The 19,631-nt window shown below is 44.7% G+C and overlaps 2 protein-coding genes across 5 annotated transcripts in view; both read left to right on the forward strand.

Moving 5' to 3' along the window:
- The window catches only part of CLVS1 (clavesin 1), a 220,431-nt gene that overhangs the window by 20,220 nt on the left and 180,580 nt on the right, over positions 1-19,631 (forward strand). The window lies entirely within an intron of this gene.
- LOC101274770 (S100P-binding protein) lies at positions 5,142-7,112 on the forward strand. The gene has a single exon (XM_004274982.4). The coding sequence runs from the start codon at positions 5,287-5,289 to the stop codon at positions 6,544-6,546; it is 1,260 nt and encodes a 419-aa protein (XP_004275030.2). The 5' UTR covers positions 5,142-5,286; the 3' UTR covers positions 6,547-7,112.

Genomic DNA, 19,631 nt, shown 5'->3' on the forward strand with positions numbered 1-19,631 from the left:
TGTGGCATTTTGTTACGGCAGAGTTGGAAAACTAATATATCCGTCCAACTCTTTGCACCCTGATTTCCAACTCCTGGAGTAACTTTCTGGCTATAATCTGCCCTCCCTTGCAACTATTATAATGGGGAAAGAATTCACTAACCGGACCTCACGAAAATCCCAGCCCACTTCTCAGCTCTATCGCCCACCGTGAATTAGTTGACCGGCTTTCTGGTTAATGCAGCAGTTTGACAAGTATGTTTATGATGGTTCAGTCTTTGAATCCTTCTTTTCCTTGTGAATGCTGTAAAATTGAGTTTCTGGGCCCACAGAGCCATTTTCACACTGGAAATGTTTTGACCATGTTTCCTATTGTGTGACATAAAGTAAATATTCAGCTTTTTTTTTTCCCCCCTAAGAAATGTGCCCCATCTCTTACCTCTTGAAGCTTTGTGGTCCAAGATGAGATGGAGAAATGGGATACGGTTTGGGTACAGAAGTCAGGTATTCAAAGGACATAGTTTAAAAAAACCCTTAAAGATTAGAAGTTCGTTTTTAGACTGCATTAAATAGCCTAGCAGTCGCTTTAAATTGGCTATATTTTAAATTGGCTATATAAAAATAGTAGCATCAAAACTTTTGCTGTAGCAAGGCTGTGTGGCACACAGATCGGGGGAACAGACATTAAAAACAGTTGAGGGACTTCCCCGGTGGCGCAGTGGTTGGGAACCCGCCTGCCAATACAGGGGACATGAGTTCGATTCCCTGGTCCGGGAGGATCCCACGTGCCGCGGAGCAACTAAGCCCGTGTGCCACAACTACTGAGCCTGTGCTCTAGAGCCCGCTAGCCACAACTACCAAGCCTGCGTGCTGCAACTACTGAGGCCCACGTGCCTAGAGCCTGAGCTCGGCAAAAAGAGAAGCCACCGCAGTGAGAAGCCCGCACACTGCAACGAAGAGCAGCCCCCACTCGCCGCAACTAGAGAAAGCCCGCGTGCAGCAATGAAGACCCAACAAAGCCAAAAAAAAAAAAAAAAAAAAAAATTAAAAAACAGCTGAAGAGGTGAAAAATTGTACCAAAGTCACACTGTGCACCTGAACTTGACAGTCTGTGAGTTAAAACTCATTATATTGGGCCAGCCTCATGAGCTGGCTTGTTTACCAATGATCAAAGGTAAAGTTTAGTCAAGGTCTTTTTTTAAAACAACTATGATTATGGAGAAGAATCACTTGGCTTTTCATTTACCTACAGGATCGTAGCCAGAAGAGGCTTGGAAACCTCATATCCCCCCCTTTTTCCCAATGACGTTGAACTCATAGCATTGAAATCGAAAGTGCTTGTGTGCGTGTGTTTCTGAGTGCCATCCTACTCACTTGCTTAAAAGTTTCCAAGTCACTGCTAAGAGAGGTGGAATTCAATTGACAATGAGAGAGCTCAGTTGTCCTCCAACTTTAAAAAATTGTACATGCCTTCAGAATGACGGTTATGACTTGGTCAAGGGAAATCGAGGCTGACCTGGGGAAGGAACTAGCTCCCATGGCTGTACCATTGGGGAGAGGAATGTGAGTGCTGTTTCTACCCAGGGAGCTGACCTGGGGTCAACAGATCGCGCTCTCCTCCTGCCTCGGAGTCATTCCACCCCCTGTTCACTCCACTCCTTGGGTCCTTCCCAGGTGCGTGAACATGTAAACTGGGTAGTGGGCACTCAATCCAAGTTTGTGAATCAGATTCCAGCACAGGAAGATTTGGGGGACATAGAACATATCCCCTTGGCCTTTACTTTCCCCTTGGTAGGCCTGCCCTGGGGCTTGGTAGTCCTTTACCATCACGCTGAATTTCGAGTCCTGCTAATGGAGAGCACCCCTAACTGGAGGGTGTACTGGCTTGTGGCTTGTCTCACAGGGCAGTAGATTAAATGTTAGCACTGGCTCCTTACTGTTCAAATTCATTAGGATCTCATGGTCACATGACAAAAACCGGGTGTCAAGGGAATATGACTGCGAGTCTAGAATCCTTAGGACTAGCTTGGAAGATCCCCCAAGAGCCTTTGCCTCGCTGGCCACAAACGTGCGCTGGAAGCCAGTCTGCTCTCTAAATATACCTGCCTGGCCTTTCCACCCTCTGGTCTGTTTGGAGGATGGAATTGAGCAGACCGTGCTAGCATCCACCTTACAGCTTCCCCACAAAGACAGCGATGCTGCCTTAGGAGCTGGGCTCTGGGCCACAAACACTCTAACATTAATGTGCTTAACTAGAGAAAAGAGGCTGATTTGTGGGGATCAAGATGGGGAAACCAGATTGATTTTATCACCCCTCAAAACAGGATTACAAGATGGACGTTCAGAAATAGTATTTTACCCAAGGGAGTTTGACAAATCTTGTAGACGTAATAAGGATTTGAATCCAGTTTTCTGTCTCCACTGGGACGTGCACAAAGCAGCCAGCCTCTGCCCTGACATAGGCCCTGGCTTGGGTGCTGGCATTCTAGCATCCAGGTCCTATGACATTAGGGCAGGGTTCTCATTGGCATTCTTCTATGATGTCAGGACACAACCTTTAGAAACATGTACCTTCCACCTCCAGGCTATTCTAAATATGTTTTAAAACAAAAGCACAGATTTAAGCATCTTTAACCTTCCTTAATTGTCCATCACGCAAAAATGTCTGCTCATCGCTTGTCGGGATCTAGATTTTCCCACCTTCTCTTTTCTCAAATACTATCCTAATTAATCTCAAGTTCTTGAAATCTCAGCTCCTCTAGAGCTTTTCATTACCTTTTCTGAGGCTTTTCTACCATTTTCTATCCCTTTTCCAAGAGTTGTGTTAAATAGCATCTCATCAGTGTAGGTGGGTTTGATCTTGATTTGCAGAAAGTCCCTCATATTTACAGATTGGAGAGTTGGGGTTTCAGATGTTTCTAGTTCACCAAAGTATGTATGCCCCACGAATCACAAGAAAGTCACGGCAGGGGCCAAATGAAGGGGGCTACAATGCCATTTGCCCCCCTTTATATTTCCTAACAGACTGGTGGATTTTTTTAAAAAAAATTTTATTGGAGTAGAGTTGCTTTACAATATTGTGTTAGTTTCTACTGTACAGCAAAATGAATCAGCTATACCTATACATATCTCCCCTCTTTTTTGGATTTCCTTCTCATTTGGGTCACCACGGAGCATCGAGTAGAGTTCCCTGTGCTCTGCAGTAGGTTCTCATGAGTTATCTATTTTATACACAGTATCAATAGTGCAGACTATTTGGTGTTGAAGGGAGAAAAGTAACACCAAATGGTGGAAGGAAGTAGCCTGCGAGAAATGCTCAAGTACGTTTCCTCTTCTAAAGTATAAATGCTGCGAGTACTGCATTTTGGATCAAAATTATGCCTCAAGTCACCATTTAGCTTCTCTGTTAGAATATGGTTGACTATATTAGCCTCGTGGTTCAGTGCTTTAATTAAGCACCTATTACTTGCCCAGGCACTAGATGGTATACAAACAAACAAGAGACAGTGGCTGAGCTCAGGAGCTCACAGTCTTTGTAGGTGGGAGAGATGAACAAGTAAACAGAGCACCTCTCTCGATGTGGTTAATTCATGTTCAGTGGGGTCACAGGACGGGGTCGGGGCACGGGGAGATGGGAGGAGATGGTCCTTAACCAGACTGCAGGGCATTTGCTTTCTAATCCTCTGTAAATGCACCGTGAATTCTCATCTATAACTTTGGGAGAAATACATATTTGTGTTTTACCAGAGTAATTTTATAGTTTTGAAAACAGAAGCTTAAAAAACATGAAACCTTCATGCCTAGTGGTTATGAACTAGGATCGACCATCGTTTATACTTGTCAAATCCTGAGAAACGAGTTAAAAAATATCACACATTGTTATTGGTAAGTGAAATCTTTGGCACTCTCGTTCCAATGTGCTGAACATGTTGGGATTTGAAAGCGAGATGTTTCCACTGGATTCTCAAATCCTGGTAAGGCAGTTTCAACTCTGAAGGGATTCTTCTAAACTCATATCACAGTTCCCTTTACAGTTTTACAGGTATTGAACCACTAGGATGAAACCTGAACCAGAAGAAAAAAAAAAATCCTATTTTGGCTGGAGGGGAATGTATTTTGTAAGTCAGTGTGTGTATTTCAGGCTATTTGCAGCGCTACAAATAGTCAGAGCTACTTATCTGGACAGCACATCCTAGGGCAAAATGACTAGTTGGAATTAATGGAATTTTGTCATCAACTCAGTCCCTTGGCAACCCCTGGGCTATCATTAATCCCCAGGATGCATTTGCCTGTCCTGGTAGTGCTTCCTCCTGGGTAGCAATTGCTAAATGTAATGTACAGGAAAATGTCATGTCCACTATTTCCAATTATACCATGAGAGATGGTGTAACCAATTGGGTTTCTAATACTATCCCTAAAAGGCCATCTTTGCTTAGTTCTCAAGACATTTCCTGTAAGCCTTTTAATAAGGAGAATCATGAATTTCCAATTTGAGATACATGGGTGATAACTACTAACTTTGACTACAGTGCAGATAATCTCTAGGTTTGTTTTGGCTTCACAAGTGTTGCACTGGAGCAGAGATGCTTACTGAAGTAAGATTAATATGTTCCAGAAAGGAAAAAACTGGTCAAATAGTTATTTAAAAACCTGTGGCTCTTTTCAAGATGGCTAAATCAATTAGTGAAGAATAGATGTTACTTTTAAAAGGAAAATCAGCCCACAATTTATTGTTCAACGGTATTATTAGAAGTTTTTTTTTTTTTTTTTTTTTCCCAGTACGAGGGCCTCTCACTGTTGTGGCCTCTCCTGTTGCGGAGCACAGGCTCCGGACGCGCAGGCTCAGTGGCCATGGCTCACGGGCCCTGCCGCTTCGCGGCATGTGGGATCATCCCGGACCGGGGCACGAACCCGTGTCCCCTGCATCGGCGGGCGGACTCTCAACCGCTGCGCCACTAGGGAAGCCCGGAAGTTGTGTTTTTGAAGAGTGACTTGCATTCTTGGCTTGGAACATATAAGACACTCAAAATGTTTTATTTTTAAAATGAAAACAAAATGTCCATACCCTTAAGATCATTGAAGCTTTTCAACTTGAGCCTTGGCCCTTAAAACTGGAAGACGAGGTCGGGGAGGGGGCGATAAAATGGCGCAAAGGGAGGCCGTCTGGTTACCCGAGAGGGGGAGTGAGGAAGGTGGGAGTCAATCATTTTGACAAGTCTCCTGAAAAGAACAGCTAGCAGGAGCTGAACCCTTTTTCCATTTGGTCTCGTGGCAAAGGCAGAGATCACACCAGCAGCTCCACACAATATGCCGTGCTCACTAGTGCCCTCTGAACAGTCTTCTGGTACCTCTCTTTTGCCTAAAGACAATGCCCCATTTTCTTGGGATTCCTTGGATGAGGACGGATTGGATGACTCCTTGCTGGAGCTGTCTGATGGGGAAGATGACGGCCATTTCAGTTTCACGGAGGAAGAGATTCAGGAACTCTTGAAGGATGATGACCTATCAAATGAGCACTTTTCTTGGGGAGGAGGCTTGCCTAACCATGACAGCAGGAATGTTGAGAAGGGAGGGAAAGGGAGTCAAATTCCACTTGCTACTCCCCAAGAGAAAAATTCATTGTACAGCTTGGGACCAGAAGCTGAGACCACTAGCCTCTTCAAACTACCTCAACTAAATACATCAGTTGGTCATGGACCAACTCCTCCTAAACCATTGAACAGACGCTTTGCACTAGAAAAGAATCTTATAAAAGTTACAGTTGCACCATTTGATCCAACAGTTTGTAATGTTGTACTTGATAAGGACAAGACTGATACATCCAAAGTTACTGAAAAACCCTCCTCCCTTGGAGAAGAGATGAGAGAAGATGGTCTTAGCCTAAATGAGAGCACAATTTGCACAGAATCTGAAGGGATCAGCCTCAGTAACTCTGCCTATGATGGGTCCCCACTCCCTTTTTCAAACAGTAACTTTCAACAAACTGTCTCTGATAAAAATATGTCTGACAGTAAGAAACCTACACCTGTATTCTCTCAGATCTTGGACCATTCAGAAACTCCTAATACAGGGTCAGCCTGGAGAAATGGATCACATAAATCAAGTTTTGAAATGAGGTTTCCGGTTGTTTCCAGTTCATCAAACAAAGATGTTCTTGACAAGGATTCTGGGAAGCTGAAGGTCCATGAAAAAAGACTAGGCAAAGTCATTCCTGTTCTGCAAACCAAAACAAGGACTAATATTCCGACGTTTTCACCATCAGATCTAGAAAAGCAGAAGCAAAGTTATCTCAGGAATGTCATTGCTCATATAGAAGACCCAGTGGACTCTAACCAAGGTACCTTGGGGGAGCTGTGTGCCTTGATGGGTCAAGTTCATCACATGCAGAACCCAAAATGGCAGCATCCTTCGGACCTCACCAGGCGAAACTACGCCCGGTTCCGACAGAAGTCTCTGCAAAGATACAGTCTGACTCAGTGGGTTGACCAGAACATGCGAAGCCACCATCGGTTCCAGCGTCTACCAGATTTCCCGTACAGTCCATTTGTCTCCTCCCATCAGCAGTGAAGGTCCCTATCCAGGGTCCTGTCCAGAGCAGCGTCTCATCTTCTGCTGTTTTGTGCTTTGTAGATTTTGAAATTTATTTTTCACAACATTTTAATTTAAAGAACTCGTCACCTTTTGGAAATGCCCATTGCTGACTTGAAATTTTTTGTATAAGGTCCTTCCTGTTTATGTGTGTGTATGCATTTAAGCAGTGTTGAGTTGATAATAGTTTTAATTTTTTAATTTAAATTGAAGGTGGCTGCCGCCTGAAAGCCGGCATTAAGTCAAAACACCCAGGATCAAGCAAAACACCCACCTCTATGCAGAGGTGAAGTCTACTTCTGGTGCCCAAAAGAAATCATCTTTTAATCTCCTATGAGGAAGAGATTCTTTATCAGGCTGCAAGCCAGTGTTAATTATTGCTGATGACTTATAAATGGATACAAGTCACTTTTAACAACGCCTCTTACCTTTTTTATTTGAATCTCCGAATACCTGTCAGTATTTTAAAGTTGGTAATCCAGGACATCTGAAGTAGTTGAAAGGACAAATTAGAAGTGTAAATCTTTTCTTCTTTTTGTACCTACTAGCTGCCTTTATTTTTTGGCTTTTTTTTTTTCATTCTTCATTAAATTTATTTTGCACAAAAAAAAAAAAAAAAAAACTGGAAGACATTTTTCACATGCAGCACTTTATTTTTGTTCATAGCTGGTGGTGTTTTAACCTGATCAGAGTGAATGGGTGAAGAAATACCAAGTTCTCCGCTGTCGCATGCATCTTGATGTCTTCTTGTAACAGGATTTGAGGCAGAACTCAGTTTGCCCTTAAAATCAGTAAAATTTAGAGTGAAGAATAATTTTGGAGTGTTCCTCATGTGGACTTTCTAGATCAAAATCATCTCCTCTTCACTGGTGATCATGAAGGCCATACTGTGGCGCCTTCTCATTTAAACGCTGGGCCTGGGGAGGGAAGAGGCTCAAATAGGTGGGGATATGGGGGGAAGGTAACTGGTTCTATTTGCAATCGTTGGTCTGGTGTCAGAAAATGAGGATTAATGTCCATCTAGTGAGGACATCAGAAGGTACTGCGGTTTAAAGATGGCACAGCTGAGGTAATGCGTTTCTCTTTGGAAAGTACTTAGAATGAATGAGAGATCGTTGTTTTGTTTTTTTTTTTGATTAATTTTTATTGGAGTATAGTTGCTTTAAATGTTGAGTTAGTTTCTGCTGCACAGCAAACGGAATCAGTTATACATATACATATATCCACTCTTTTTTAGATTTCCTTCCCATTTAGGTCACCACAGAGCATTGAGTAGAGTTCCCTGTGCTATACAGCAGGTTCTCATTAGTTATCTATTTTGTATATAGTAGTGTATATATGTCAATCCCAATCTCCCAATTCATCCCACCCTCCCTTCCCCACCTTGGTAGCCATGTTTGTTTTCTACATCCATTTCTGCTTTGCAAATAAGTTCACCATTTTTCTAGATTCTACATATGAGTGATAGTATATATTTTTCTTTCTCTTTCTGACTTACTTCACTCTGTATGACAATCTCTAGCTGCATCCATGTTGCTGCAAATGGCATTATTTTGTTCCTTTTTATGGCTGAGTAATATTCCATTGTATATATGTACCACAGCTTCCTTATCCAGTCCTCTGTTGATGGACATTTAGGTTGCTTCCACGTCCTGGCTATTGTAAATAGTGCTGCAGTGAACAGCAGGGTGCACGCAGCCTTTCAGATTATGGCTCTCTCTGGGTGTATGTCCAGGACTGGGGTTGCTGGCTCCTATGGCAGCTCTATTTTTTAGTTTTTAAAGGAGCCTTCATACTGTTCTCCATAGTGAGGGTTCCTTTCTGATGATCTGGGCTTCTAGAATTACAGGAGTCCCCCCTTATCTGTGGTTTTGCTTTCCATGGTTTCAGTTACTTTGGGTCATCCACGGCCTAAAAATATTGCATGGAAAATACCAGAAATAAACAATTTATAAGTTTTAAATTGTGCGCTGTCCTGAGTAGCGTGATGAAATCTCGCTCAGTTCCGCCTGGGACGTGAATCATTGCTTTGCCCAGCGATTCCTCTCCTTTAGGCACTTAGTAGCCAGTAAGATTGACTGACACGGTGTGGCAGTGCTTGTGTTCACGTAACCCTTATTTTACTTAACATTGGCCCCGAAGTGCAAGAGTAGTGATGCTGGAAATTTGCATATTCTCTCACTCTGCCTACTTTATAAACTAAACTTTATCATAGGTATTATCTGTAGGGAACAACATGGTATATTTAGGGTTTGGTACCATCCACGGTTTCAGGCATCCCCTGGAGTCTTGGAATGTACTGCCTGCGGATGAGGGGGTGACTACCGTACATGAAGAACACCTGTCATATTATGAAAACTTGTTTTTCCTTGCTCAGCTCCCATGTTAAATTTAGCCTTTCAGGAGCAGTTCTATATTACAGCAACACCTGGTTCTAATAAATAAGTTCTGATAGTAGTTGAAAGGCATACTACAAAACGAAGTGTTACCAGTAGGCCCATGACATCCATGTGTGTCCGGAGCTGTGTACTAATAGATGAACATCCAGGCAGATTGCCTTATAAAACAGGATTCTGTCATAGACCAGTGCCATATTGAATGAATTCTCATTAACAGTGAAGTCCACCTGGCTGTGAGGAACTAGCCCTTTAAGGATTCAGTGAGAACTGCTATTCCTTTCTTGTGTGAGCGATCTTACAATCTTTCTCATCAGGCCCACAGCTGTAAAATCTGATTCTGGCAAAGTGTATAATCGCATTTCCAGCAAACCTTTGATGTACCCTGAGCTGAAACCACACCATTACATTTTCATGAGAACTTGATGCTCTTTGCTTCATTCTAAGCGTTTTCTCACATTTCCTTCTGTTTAAATAATCTAACTTAAATACCTTGAAGGGATATGAGTCATTCTTTTATATTAATTCCTGTTTTGGCTTTTGCCAAAAAATTAGTATTTATTTTCCATAAATATGACACATTCATTCTCGTGTTTACCTTTTTCCCGTCGTGATCGTATCCAAAACAAGACACTGAGAGGGAAGGCATATGTTGTTCGTTGACAAAGGTCAGATGCAGAGGAATGAGTTATTTTGAGACATTTTATATTACAATGCGTGGTACCCAAATGTTAAGCTTTTACAGTTCAAAGATATCTGGGTGCCAAGGAGGGTGATGTGAGAGAGGTTTTCTTGAACACAGGACTGTTGGTACTAAAACTGTGAAATGCTTGGCCAACCAAGGCTGTTGTCCAACCTGTGCTAAGACAGTGACTAGACTAATGAGACAGGAAGGATCAAGACAGAGAAATCCTGTTTGAAGAGGTGTTTCCTGTTTGGAAAGAAAATACACAGAAATCGAATACCAGAAGTGGTGGGAAGATAAAAAACTGGTACCCTGACAGATTGAGGTCTGTGGGATTCTGTGTTTAGTTCCAAAGGGAAGTGACTTTTCTGAGAAACAGCTGTTTCTGGTTTCCCTGAATTTCAATGAGTGAGTTAAAACCAACAGTTAAGTGGTTTGTCTTATCCACTCACTCATTAATTTATTCAAAAACATTTATTAAGTATCTTTTTCCTTTGCAAGACATTGTCAACAGAAATACAGTCATCCCTTGGTACCCACAGGGGATTGGTTCTAGGACCCGCCATGGTTACCAAAATCCGCGGATGCTCAAGTCCCAGAATCAGTCCCTGTATCTGCGCTTCTGCATCTGCGGATTCAACCAACCTAGGATGGTATAGTCCGGTATTTACTATGGAAAAAAATTCTGCATATAAGAAGACCAGCCCAGTTCAAGCCCATGTTTGTTCAAGGTCGACTGTAAACCAGAGAAGGAACAGCATGCGTCCTGTGGTGAGGTTTACACTCCCCATGCTGGCTCTTACCTCGTGCTGAGCACCCACCTGTGTTCTCGTTTATTCCCCATAATAACTCTAATTACTGAATTCCATTGTTAGTTCACTTTCTAGGTAGAGAAACAGAGGCTCAGAGACAAAGGAGCTTGCCCAAGGCAGAACGGTGGGATTTAAGCCACTAGAGTCTGAAATGAAGCCCCGTGACACCATGCCCCTTGAAGCAAAACCCGGGATTCAGGGCACAGCTGAGCGGCGGAGCATTTGTGTGGTGCCAGGCACGTTGCTAACAGCCTTCACGTGGGTCCTCTTATCTGATGTTTACATCAGCAGGGAGAATGCTGGGCCATCCGAAAAGGGCATTTTTCTCTAAGATCTGGGAAGCTCTGTAACAGGAATAAACTAAAGGGGGGGGGGCCAGTGACAGATGAAGTTCTCAAAGGCTGTGTGCTAACCCCGGACAGGAACTACTGTGTAGCCAGTTTCTGCTTTGCTTTTCTGGGTGAATAAGTTAAGTATTCCAATTGTCAGTATTAGCAGATGGGCAGCATGTAGCACAGTGCTTGATCACACAGACCACCTAGGTCTAGATCCCAGCTCTCCACTCCCTGGCTGTGTGGCCTTGGGCCTGTGACTAACCTCTCTGAGCTTCAATAATCTCATCTGGAAAAGGATCATGAGAAAGACAGCATCCTCCTTAGAAGTTATTAGGAGGAATCCTTTAGGTAATAGTTAAAGCATAGGATAGTCTCTGGAATACAGTAAGTATTGCTTAAGTATTAGCTATAAGTATCCAAGTTCAGAGTGTACTGTAAGGCAGATATCATCACTACTATTTAATCTTAATTGTGTACTTTGTAATTTGCTATTTTTGTTCACCTTCTCTTTTTCCTGTTCATCTACTCAGACCTTCCACTTGGGTTGAGCAGAATTAGCCATGTGGCTTAGTACGCAAAACGGGACAATGCCGTTTACCTGGAGATCCAGGACCCGGAAAAGCTATCTTCCCTAAAAGCTATCTGAATCCATAGGGCCAGCTGGACCAGGTCCCCTGTTAGAGTCCACTGGGTCCCTTGCTTCCACTAAAAAGGGCATTAGAATCTCTGGGGGAGTTTGAAAAATACTGATGCCCAGGCCTCCCCAGAACAATGAAATTAGCATCTCTTGAGAGTAGGGGCTGGGTCTCAGTTTTTTTCTTTTTTTCAGAGAGCCCCAGGTGGTCAATGCTGAGACCCACTGCTCTAAAGTAAATCGACCCCCGTAACTCCCCTACCCCCTTGGCACACAGAGGGTTTTCATTTCTTGAGTGTAGCGAACGCTTTTTGAATTCACCTGTTGTACTATTTAAAGTGCAGTGGAGGCAAGTGACAGGAAACCGGGGAGCATCCAGGTCGCCTGAAAACTCGCTGGAAATACAGATTCTCAGGCCCCACTCCAGACAACTGAATCCGAAACTGGGAATGCACGCTGTTTGCACAAGCTCTCTAGGTGCCGACGCTTGTGCACACTAAGGTTTGAGAACCTGGCTTAGACCAGTAGGGACCCGTACCTAGAAATGAGGGCAGGGCTACTTCATTCAACACAGGAATGGGTGTGTGCGAGGGCAGATATGGGAGAGGCAGTCGTAGCGACCTCCTGTATGTCTTTTGCTGCCGTAGTTAGATGCTTCCCGACGCTTGTGGTCGACGGAGCAACCAAAGAAGGAGCCCTGAGAAAAGTCTTAGGATCATTTTAAAAGTATAGTTTGCATCGGGGACCTCCAGGCATCTATATGGAAGAGGTCTGTCTATTATTAGGGTCAGCCACATCTGGGGCTCTTGTGGATATGGAAAGCTTTTGGACCTTTTAAGAATGAGAAGCTTGGGTCAAAAAGAAGTCTTATTTAACCCTCACGTTTTCCCAGACTAGTTTCCTTCATTTGAAAGGTTCATTCCCCATAGAAAGTCTACTAACTGGGAGCTGCAACCCAGATCTGCAGTGTTGGGTTGGTTTTTGGACGCCACCACGATGTAATCCGTAGTCTCTTTACTGTGTGAATATCCATGGATCTAGAAACTTTCTTAGTGAGAGCCTCCCCAAACCCCAATATCAGTCTTTGGCTATCCTTACCCCTGGACTTTCTGGCCCAACATCAAAAACATAGCAGTTACCATGGCAACTACCTGGCAATATTTTCACATCTCCCCCTATGATAAGTGGGGCCTCTTGAGCAAAGCGTAACAGCATGAATTATATTATTTATTGAGAGGTTGCATTAAAATAAACCACATTTGATCATGTCTTTAGCTCTTTGCTTAATTTTGCGGGTTTTTTTCATTTTTAGTCTTGGCTTCCTAGAATCTTTGGAAAGTAAAATAATATATAAAAATTATATAACCACATAAAGCTTTAACAGAGGGTAAAATACGTTGGTTATTTTCTAGCATGTCTGAAGAAAGATAGTAATTGTTTAATATCTTTGATTAATAAACCATTGCTTATCAACTAATATTAATTAATTAATCAAACAACTTAGTCATTTGAACATATAAAGGTTTGAACCTTTATAAGGAAATCACTAAAGAGGGAATTATGGACATGTTTCTCTCTTTCTGCTAAGTGAAAAAATTAGGAAGTAGGAGATATTAGTGTATCTACCAGACAAATTATGCTAGAGTTTGTCATTTTATATTTCAAAAGGCTAAATGAGAATTTACGGAGTGTCTACATATTATGAATCCGTTTGCATTGTGAGGTATTCAGGACCGCTAGATATCTGTCATTTACATGTATGAGATTTTGTGGAGGACAGACATGGAAAGGACTTATTTTCTTATTTTTCTCCCCATCGTTTCTGTCGGCCGTTCTCCATCAACCATTTCTCATTTCTTCATGAAGTCTCAGGAGGAACCCATAGCTTTTTACAACTTTCAGTTATTTAAAAATCTAGGTTGGTATAGTCTAGTTTAAAACTGCAGACTCAGTTCTGGCTTAATGCTGATCCCTTTCCCTTCTCCCAGAACCAGACCTCTTCCAAGCCTGCCACCAGCGCTGCCTGTCCCGGCTGAGGACCCCCAGTCTCTCATAGCCGGGGTCTCCTCTCCTGGCAGCCTGTCCCCTTGGCTGGGGAAAGGGCCTGCTTCATCCACGGGGTCCATTCAACCTGGGTAAAACACGCCCATCCCCCCTCCACCCTGGCCCCGCCCTCACTCCGGTCTTGGCGTGGCCGGTGGAGCAGTCTGTTGCCCAGGGCTACGCATGGCTGACATCCACTCGCAGAACGAGATGCCAGCCCCTTCTCACTGCACACCCAGTGCTTGGTTTGGTTTTCTTGGAGACTTTCTCTCCCTTTCTTTTTGAGAAGATTCCCCCAAAGAGAGAGCGAGGAAATGGTTGGAAGTGTGAGTCTTGCACTGGGGGTAAGTGATACTCTTTTCTTCCCTGCGTACCCAACTCAGGAAGGGGAGAGGAAAGGGGTAGCAGTTGGATGGATAGCAGAGCTGATGGCTTGCTTCTTAGTCCAGGATCTCACCTCAGGCCTCCGGCACCAGGGAATTATTGACCCTAGTGCAGAAGTCTCTCTCAGCCAGGGAGTGGGGAACCAGGGTGGCTGGATCCTGTCCCTGGTTGGCTGGAGGGACAGGGCCTGGTCTGACGAGCCCTGTCATCCTTTGTCCTGCCCTTGCTGCTGGAGTGTCAGCGTGGCTCGGGGTCCCTAGGTCTGTGCATAAGTAACTGCAGATAATTACTCCAAAGGAAGAGGTGAATTATCCCTGCTGGGCCCGCCTGTATCGACAGAGCATGGACATGCCTTTTATCTGAGTCCAGGCAGGCGGGGGCCCAAAGCACATTGGAGCTTTGCTCTCATTCAGCTGCTCCAGCAGGAGGGAGAGTGTGCCTCCCTGGCAGTCCCACACAGGATCGGAGTGCGTGGGTGGAGTTCGGGGATCCTGGCGTTTTAGGAAGAACTCTTTCGCGTCAATGACAGGCCATACTAACTGCTCACTGTAGGCTGCCTCCGCTCCCGCAGTGGAGAGAACAGCCTTTCACTCTTCCCCAGAATAGCAAGGCAGTGTCTGAGCCCTCGGGGCCATAGGCATAACCTTCACGAACAGAAATCAATGAGAATCAGGTGGGAAGTGGTATCCTCAACACATTTCTGATGAATAATAATTGTTTATATTTGCAGGGACTTTTTATATGCTAGATGTGGGGCTAGGAGTTCAGGGTAGGCAGCGTGTAGACACATGACCCTGTTCTCAAGTTGTGGACAAGTAGAAATGTATCTCCAGTCCCCCTAAGCCAGGGGGAGTCGAACAAGATGGGGCGTATACATTAAGAGTTTCTGTCACTTTATACACACCATCTCATTTAATCCTCACAACCACCCTGCGTGATTGGATACTTTGATTCTCCTCAGTTTCTTCAGATGAGAAAGCTGAAGCTTGGAAGTATACATAACTTGCCCCAGATCACACGGGTGGACAAGGACAAGCCAGGGGTCAGTCCCTGGTCTCTGGCCTTGGATGTAAACTTCTAACCCTTGTGATACTGCCCGAGTCTTTACCAGCTTAGCAGACGTGGGTCTCGGCAGGAAAACAGGGGTGTTCAGAGCTCACAGACTTCAGCATAAATGGTGCAATTTTTGCTAGTTGTTATAGTTAGGTCTTTAAAAAAAAAAATCAGAGCCGATAGAATAGCTGCTGTGGTTCTCTTCCACCCTAGATCTCTAAGGAGCAGGTGGTTTTCTCTGCATGGGACACACCATTCTAGGTCACTTCAGAATAATCATTGTTACCCTAAATGGAGTAAGCCGAGTGTTGTTTTTAAAATGACCAATCCAATTGCAGCTCATAGATGGATCTGTTAGCCACTTAAATAGCAAGTCTAGGGAGCTGGGTAGAGGGTAGCACTAAAAGAATTTGTGGAAAGAGCATCTCAATGACTCGACTGTCCTGTAAGCAATTACTGTTTAGATTGTAGAGTAAAGGTTTCAAAGGTTAAAATCCAAGCACGGGAGCAGAACACAAAAACGTTCCAGTTGCTGGAGGATCTGTGGCAGCCCCCAAACTGAACAGAGAAACGACCCACAGATAGAGGATCCCAACAGAAGCCCAGCAGAGCTGCATTGAAATGCCCTTTGCCTTCTTTTTTAATGGTCTCAAGAGGCAAGAATTTCAAATCACAGATGCATTTACCTAGTTCTGTGTTATTATCAATAACTATGATTAAAGCTCAAGAAAATGGAACTTGAGTGGACACACTTTGTAGTTTTTGTTTTGTTTTATTCAAATTTAGCAAAACTCACCATTTTATTTTCTCAAAGCTTCTGAACATGTCTTTCAATGAAAAGAAGCAATAATAAGTTTTGAGGGCAAGATTTTCTAGAAAGTAGAGAGGAGGAGCGTGGGGGGAAAGGAGAGTTTTTGGTTTGTCTACGCACAATTCCTCTTCCCAGGCTGATCTCCACCAGCAGTGTCCAGAGACAGCCTGCATTTGTAAGGATGTCAGAACCCACAAATACCAGATGATTTGACTTGAAGGTTAATATCGACTGCCTTGTTCTCTGGCACATTCTGTGTCCTGAAGCTGAAACAGAATGTACCAACCACTTCTTGTGGCTAGGAATGGAGACCATTGGGGCCAGGATCTTTTGAGACTTTCCTTCTTTGTTTACAGTCAACATGGCGATGTGCCCTCTGGCACGCGGTCAGCGGGGCCTGGCACTCCCAGCAGTCAGGTTTCCGACCGGTGAAATCAGAGGCTGGGGTAGGATCTGCTGAGATGTGCTATTGCTGTCAGGATCTTCTGTGAGGCTCCTGGACCACTTTCCATGGTCGGTGAGGAAGCAAAACCGGTCGGGAATGAGTTGGCTGTGGCATAAGTCCCGGTACCTGAGCCAAGCTCCCCTCCGTTCATCTCGGCTGTGCTGACGCAGGGTTGACATGAGGCAGTGTGCCGCCAGGGCCAAGGGCAGGGAGAGAGCAGCACGTCGGCCAAGGGCACGAGAGCGGGGAAGGGACAGTCCTCAAGGCTGAGGGAGAAAGGGTGAGAGAGAGCCGCGAAGTCTGCCTGAGGAGTGTTTACAGGGAGGCAGTCGACATGGCGACAGCAGGCAATTAGGGATTCCCGAGTGAGAGCGGGTAGAGGACCTCCTTCTGAGATGTGGCCTGCGGGGGCGCGATGTCCCCCGCCCCTGCCACTTGCTCAGACATCCCTCTGGGACCCAGAAATCCAACCAAGCACAGACCTCTGGAGTCGAGAGTAAAATTTCACAAATGCAGTCCTGGCATTGTTCCTTGGCGGACGGCTTTTTCTTTTCGTGAAATCCCATCTCTTCTCCCAGCGTTCAGCACCTGCTCTGTTCCTTAATAGCTCCCCAGGGCCTAGATCCAGCTGGGCTTCACTTACAAAAACGAGAAGGATTACAGGCTTCTAAACAGAAAGGATGGTAGAGATCATCTAGTTCACTGACCTCATTTTACAAATGAGGAAATGGTGGCCAAGAGAGGCTGAGTTACTTCCCCGGGGTCACACAGCTTGTGCAGGGGGCAGAGGGGGGATATCAGCTCAAATGGATGAGCCCTCATTTAGCCTGTGAGGGGTCAGCGGAGCCGAAACCTGCCTCCTCGACACTGTTCTCTCCACACTGGTGGGTGGAGGACCATTAATTAAGGAACACAGTATAAGTAAATGTTATTAATGTGGCCAGAGGACCCAGAAACTCTCAGATCCTGCCTTCAAGTAATCCTTCCTTTATATGAAGTCCCTAAGAGAAATATATCCATGGGCCAAATGATCAGTAAGGCAAAAGGGAGTATTTTTAGTTAGCCCAGGCTCTGTGCCAGACCTAAGAGGGTTCTATCAGATTAAAGTCAGAGCTGGTCTAGGCAGCAAGCCCCCGGCCAGAACGATGCAGTCCATTTTTAGGAGGTTGTTTGGAAATGCCAGTAGGGGGCGTGGGAGAGCAAGGCGGCCCATGGGGACGGAAGTTCTCCTCTGTTCTGAAAATCTTGATGGCACTGAGCTGGACACCAAAATGGACCCGGGGGCCATTTTTTCAAACTTGTTCAATTAGTAATTTAAGAGCTGAGGGTGCTGAGGTCTAGAGAGGTAAAGTGACTCCTCTCCCAGCTTTGACAAAACTCTGGGAACCTTCGGACAGACCATGGTGGAGCAGCCTGTCCAGGGGGCGGTGGTTTGATGGGATCCTTTAGAAAACTGAGAAGCTGCTGGAGGGCCCGAAGGGGAGCGAGACCCGCGGTCACACCTAAGAAGCTCAACACTCAGAGACATCCCGACTCGAGACAAAAGGCAGAACCAGGTCCTTCCCCTCTCCAAAGGCAGATGGACTCAAAGACAGGTGAGGCCCAGAGGCTATGCGGCTGACCTTCCGGGAGCATCAGGATAGATGATGGGACCTGATGGCAGGCAGTCCTGGGAGTCGGACAGAACTCCGAAGCGCTGAGTGTTTACCTGGGTCATTCGGGCAGAGACTGGATGAGTTAAAGAGGCACTTTAATGACTGGTTTGATCTGACAGATCCTAACTTGTAGGGTTCTTCCTATCCCGTCCCACACGACTTCCTGACCGAGCAGGGGGTCCTAGAGATCTGAGCGGGTGTATTGAAGAAGCTATGAGATCATCCGAGACTGTGCCGTGGATATAAAAAAAGAGAATCAACAGTTTCCCGTAATTCTAACGCTCAGAAAGGCCCTACCGTGAACATTTGTGTCCCTCCTTTCCTCTCTTTTTCTTCTTTCTTTCCTTCCTTCTCTTTTCCCCACAAAGAGATGCTTCATTAAGAGGCTATAGCTTGGCTCCTAGAGCAAAGGTGACAGCTGTTGCCGGGCCCCAGCAGCAGACTCGAGCTGGGGGTAACCCAGAAAGGCTCTGCTTTGGTTCTCCCCGCAGATGTGTTCCAGCCAGTTCTCTGGGTAGGTGGGTTTTCTCTGTTTCTCGGTGGCCCACCATCATGTGCTCCTGTGTGCTTCCTGACACTCAGCCTCTCAACTGGAGTCACGCTGCACATAGTTTAAAAAAAAAAATCTTTGTTTTACTTAATATTAAATTGTGTGTAATTTCTCACGCAATTAGGTTTTTTTAAAGGGAACGCTATTTATTTATTTATTGTCTGCGTTGGGTGTTCGTTTCTGTGCGAGGGCTTTCTCTAGTTGCGGCGAGCGGGGGCCCCTCTTCATCGCCGTGTGCGGGCCTCTCACTATCGCGGCCTCTCCTGTTGCGGAGCACGGGCTCCAGACGCGCAGGCTCAGTAGTTGTGGCTCACGGGCCCAGTTGCTCCGCGGCATGTGGGATCTTCCCAGACCGGGGCTCGAACCCGTGTCCCCTGCATTGGCAGGCAGATTCTCAACCACTGCGCCACCAGGGAAGCCCAATTAGGTATTTTTGAAGAATATTATTGCAAATGAAGATAGCATGATTTATTGACTCAATCTGCTGTTGTGGCTGTTGAAGCAGTTTCTAATTTTTCACCCTGATTTATATTTTTATACATCAGTCTTGGTGGATAAGTATGATTCTTTCTGTACGGTAAACTCCGATGTTCTTAGAAGGGACATGTTTAAGGACAGAAGTCTCATGTTTAAGGATACCCATATTTTAGTGGTCTTAATACATTCGGCCAAATTTCTTTTTGGAAGGAGCAAGCCAATTCACACTTCACACTGACAGACATTGACAGGGTCTCCATCTCACTGCAATTTCTTCAGCATTTTACCTTAGCCATTTTGACAGCTGGAAAATTTATCCTTTTTATTTTAAGAACTCTTCTTTTTTTTTAAATTTGGGTGCACCGAGAGGCCTGTGGGATCTTAGCTGCCCAACCAGGGACTGAACCAGGGCCCCCCAGTGAAATCGCCAAGCCCTAACCACTGTATCGCCAGGGAATTCCCTAGAACTTTTTAAATAGTATGGTATTGGCTACTATATTTGTTTCATTTTTAAACCCAGCTTATTTTAGATTTTATTTTAATGTGATCATTTAATAAAGATGTACTGTTGCTCGTTGTTCCCTGGGATTGTAGAGCGTAAAATGTAGACAACTGGATATATCAGCCCTAAAGTATTTCTAAATTTTGTTAAAATCACCTGTGGAATTTGCATATATTTCCTTTATTGTTAGTGTGTTTAGAAAAACAGGCCTTATCCAGAGATCAGTTACGTTCTAATACATGTATTTTTCAGTCTTTTAAGACAGGGGTCCCCAACCCCCAG

The sequence above is a fragment of the Orcinus orca genome, chromosome 17, assembly GCF_937001465.1.
Source record: "Orcinus orca chromosome 17, mOrcOrc1.1, whole genome shotgun sequence".
Classification (NCBI taxonomy): Eukaryota; Metazoa; Chordata; class Mammalia; order Artiodactyla; family Delphinidae; genus Orcinus; species Orcinus orca.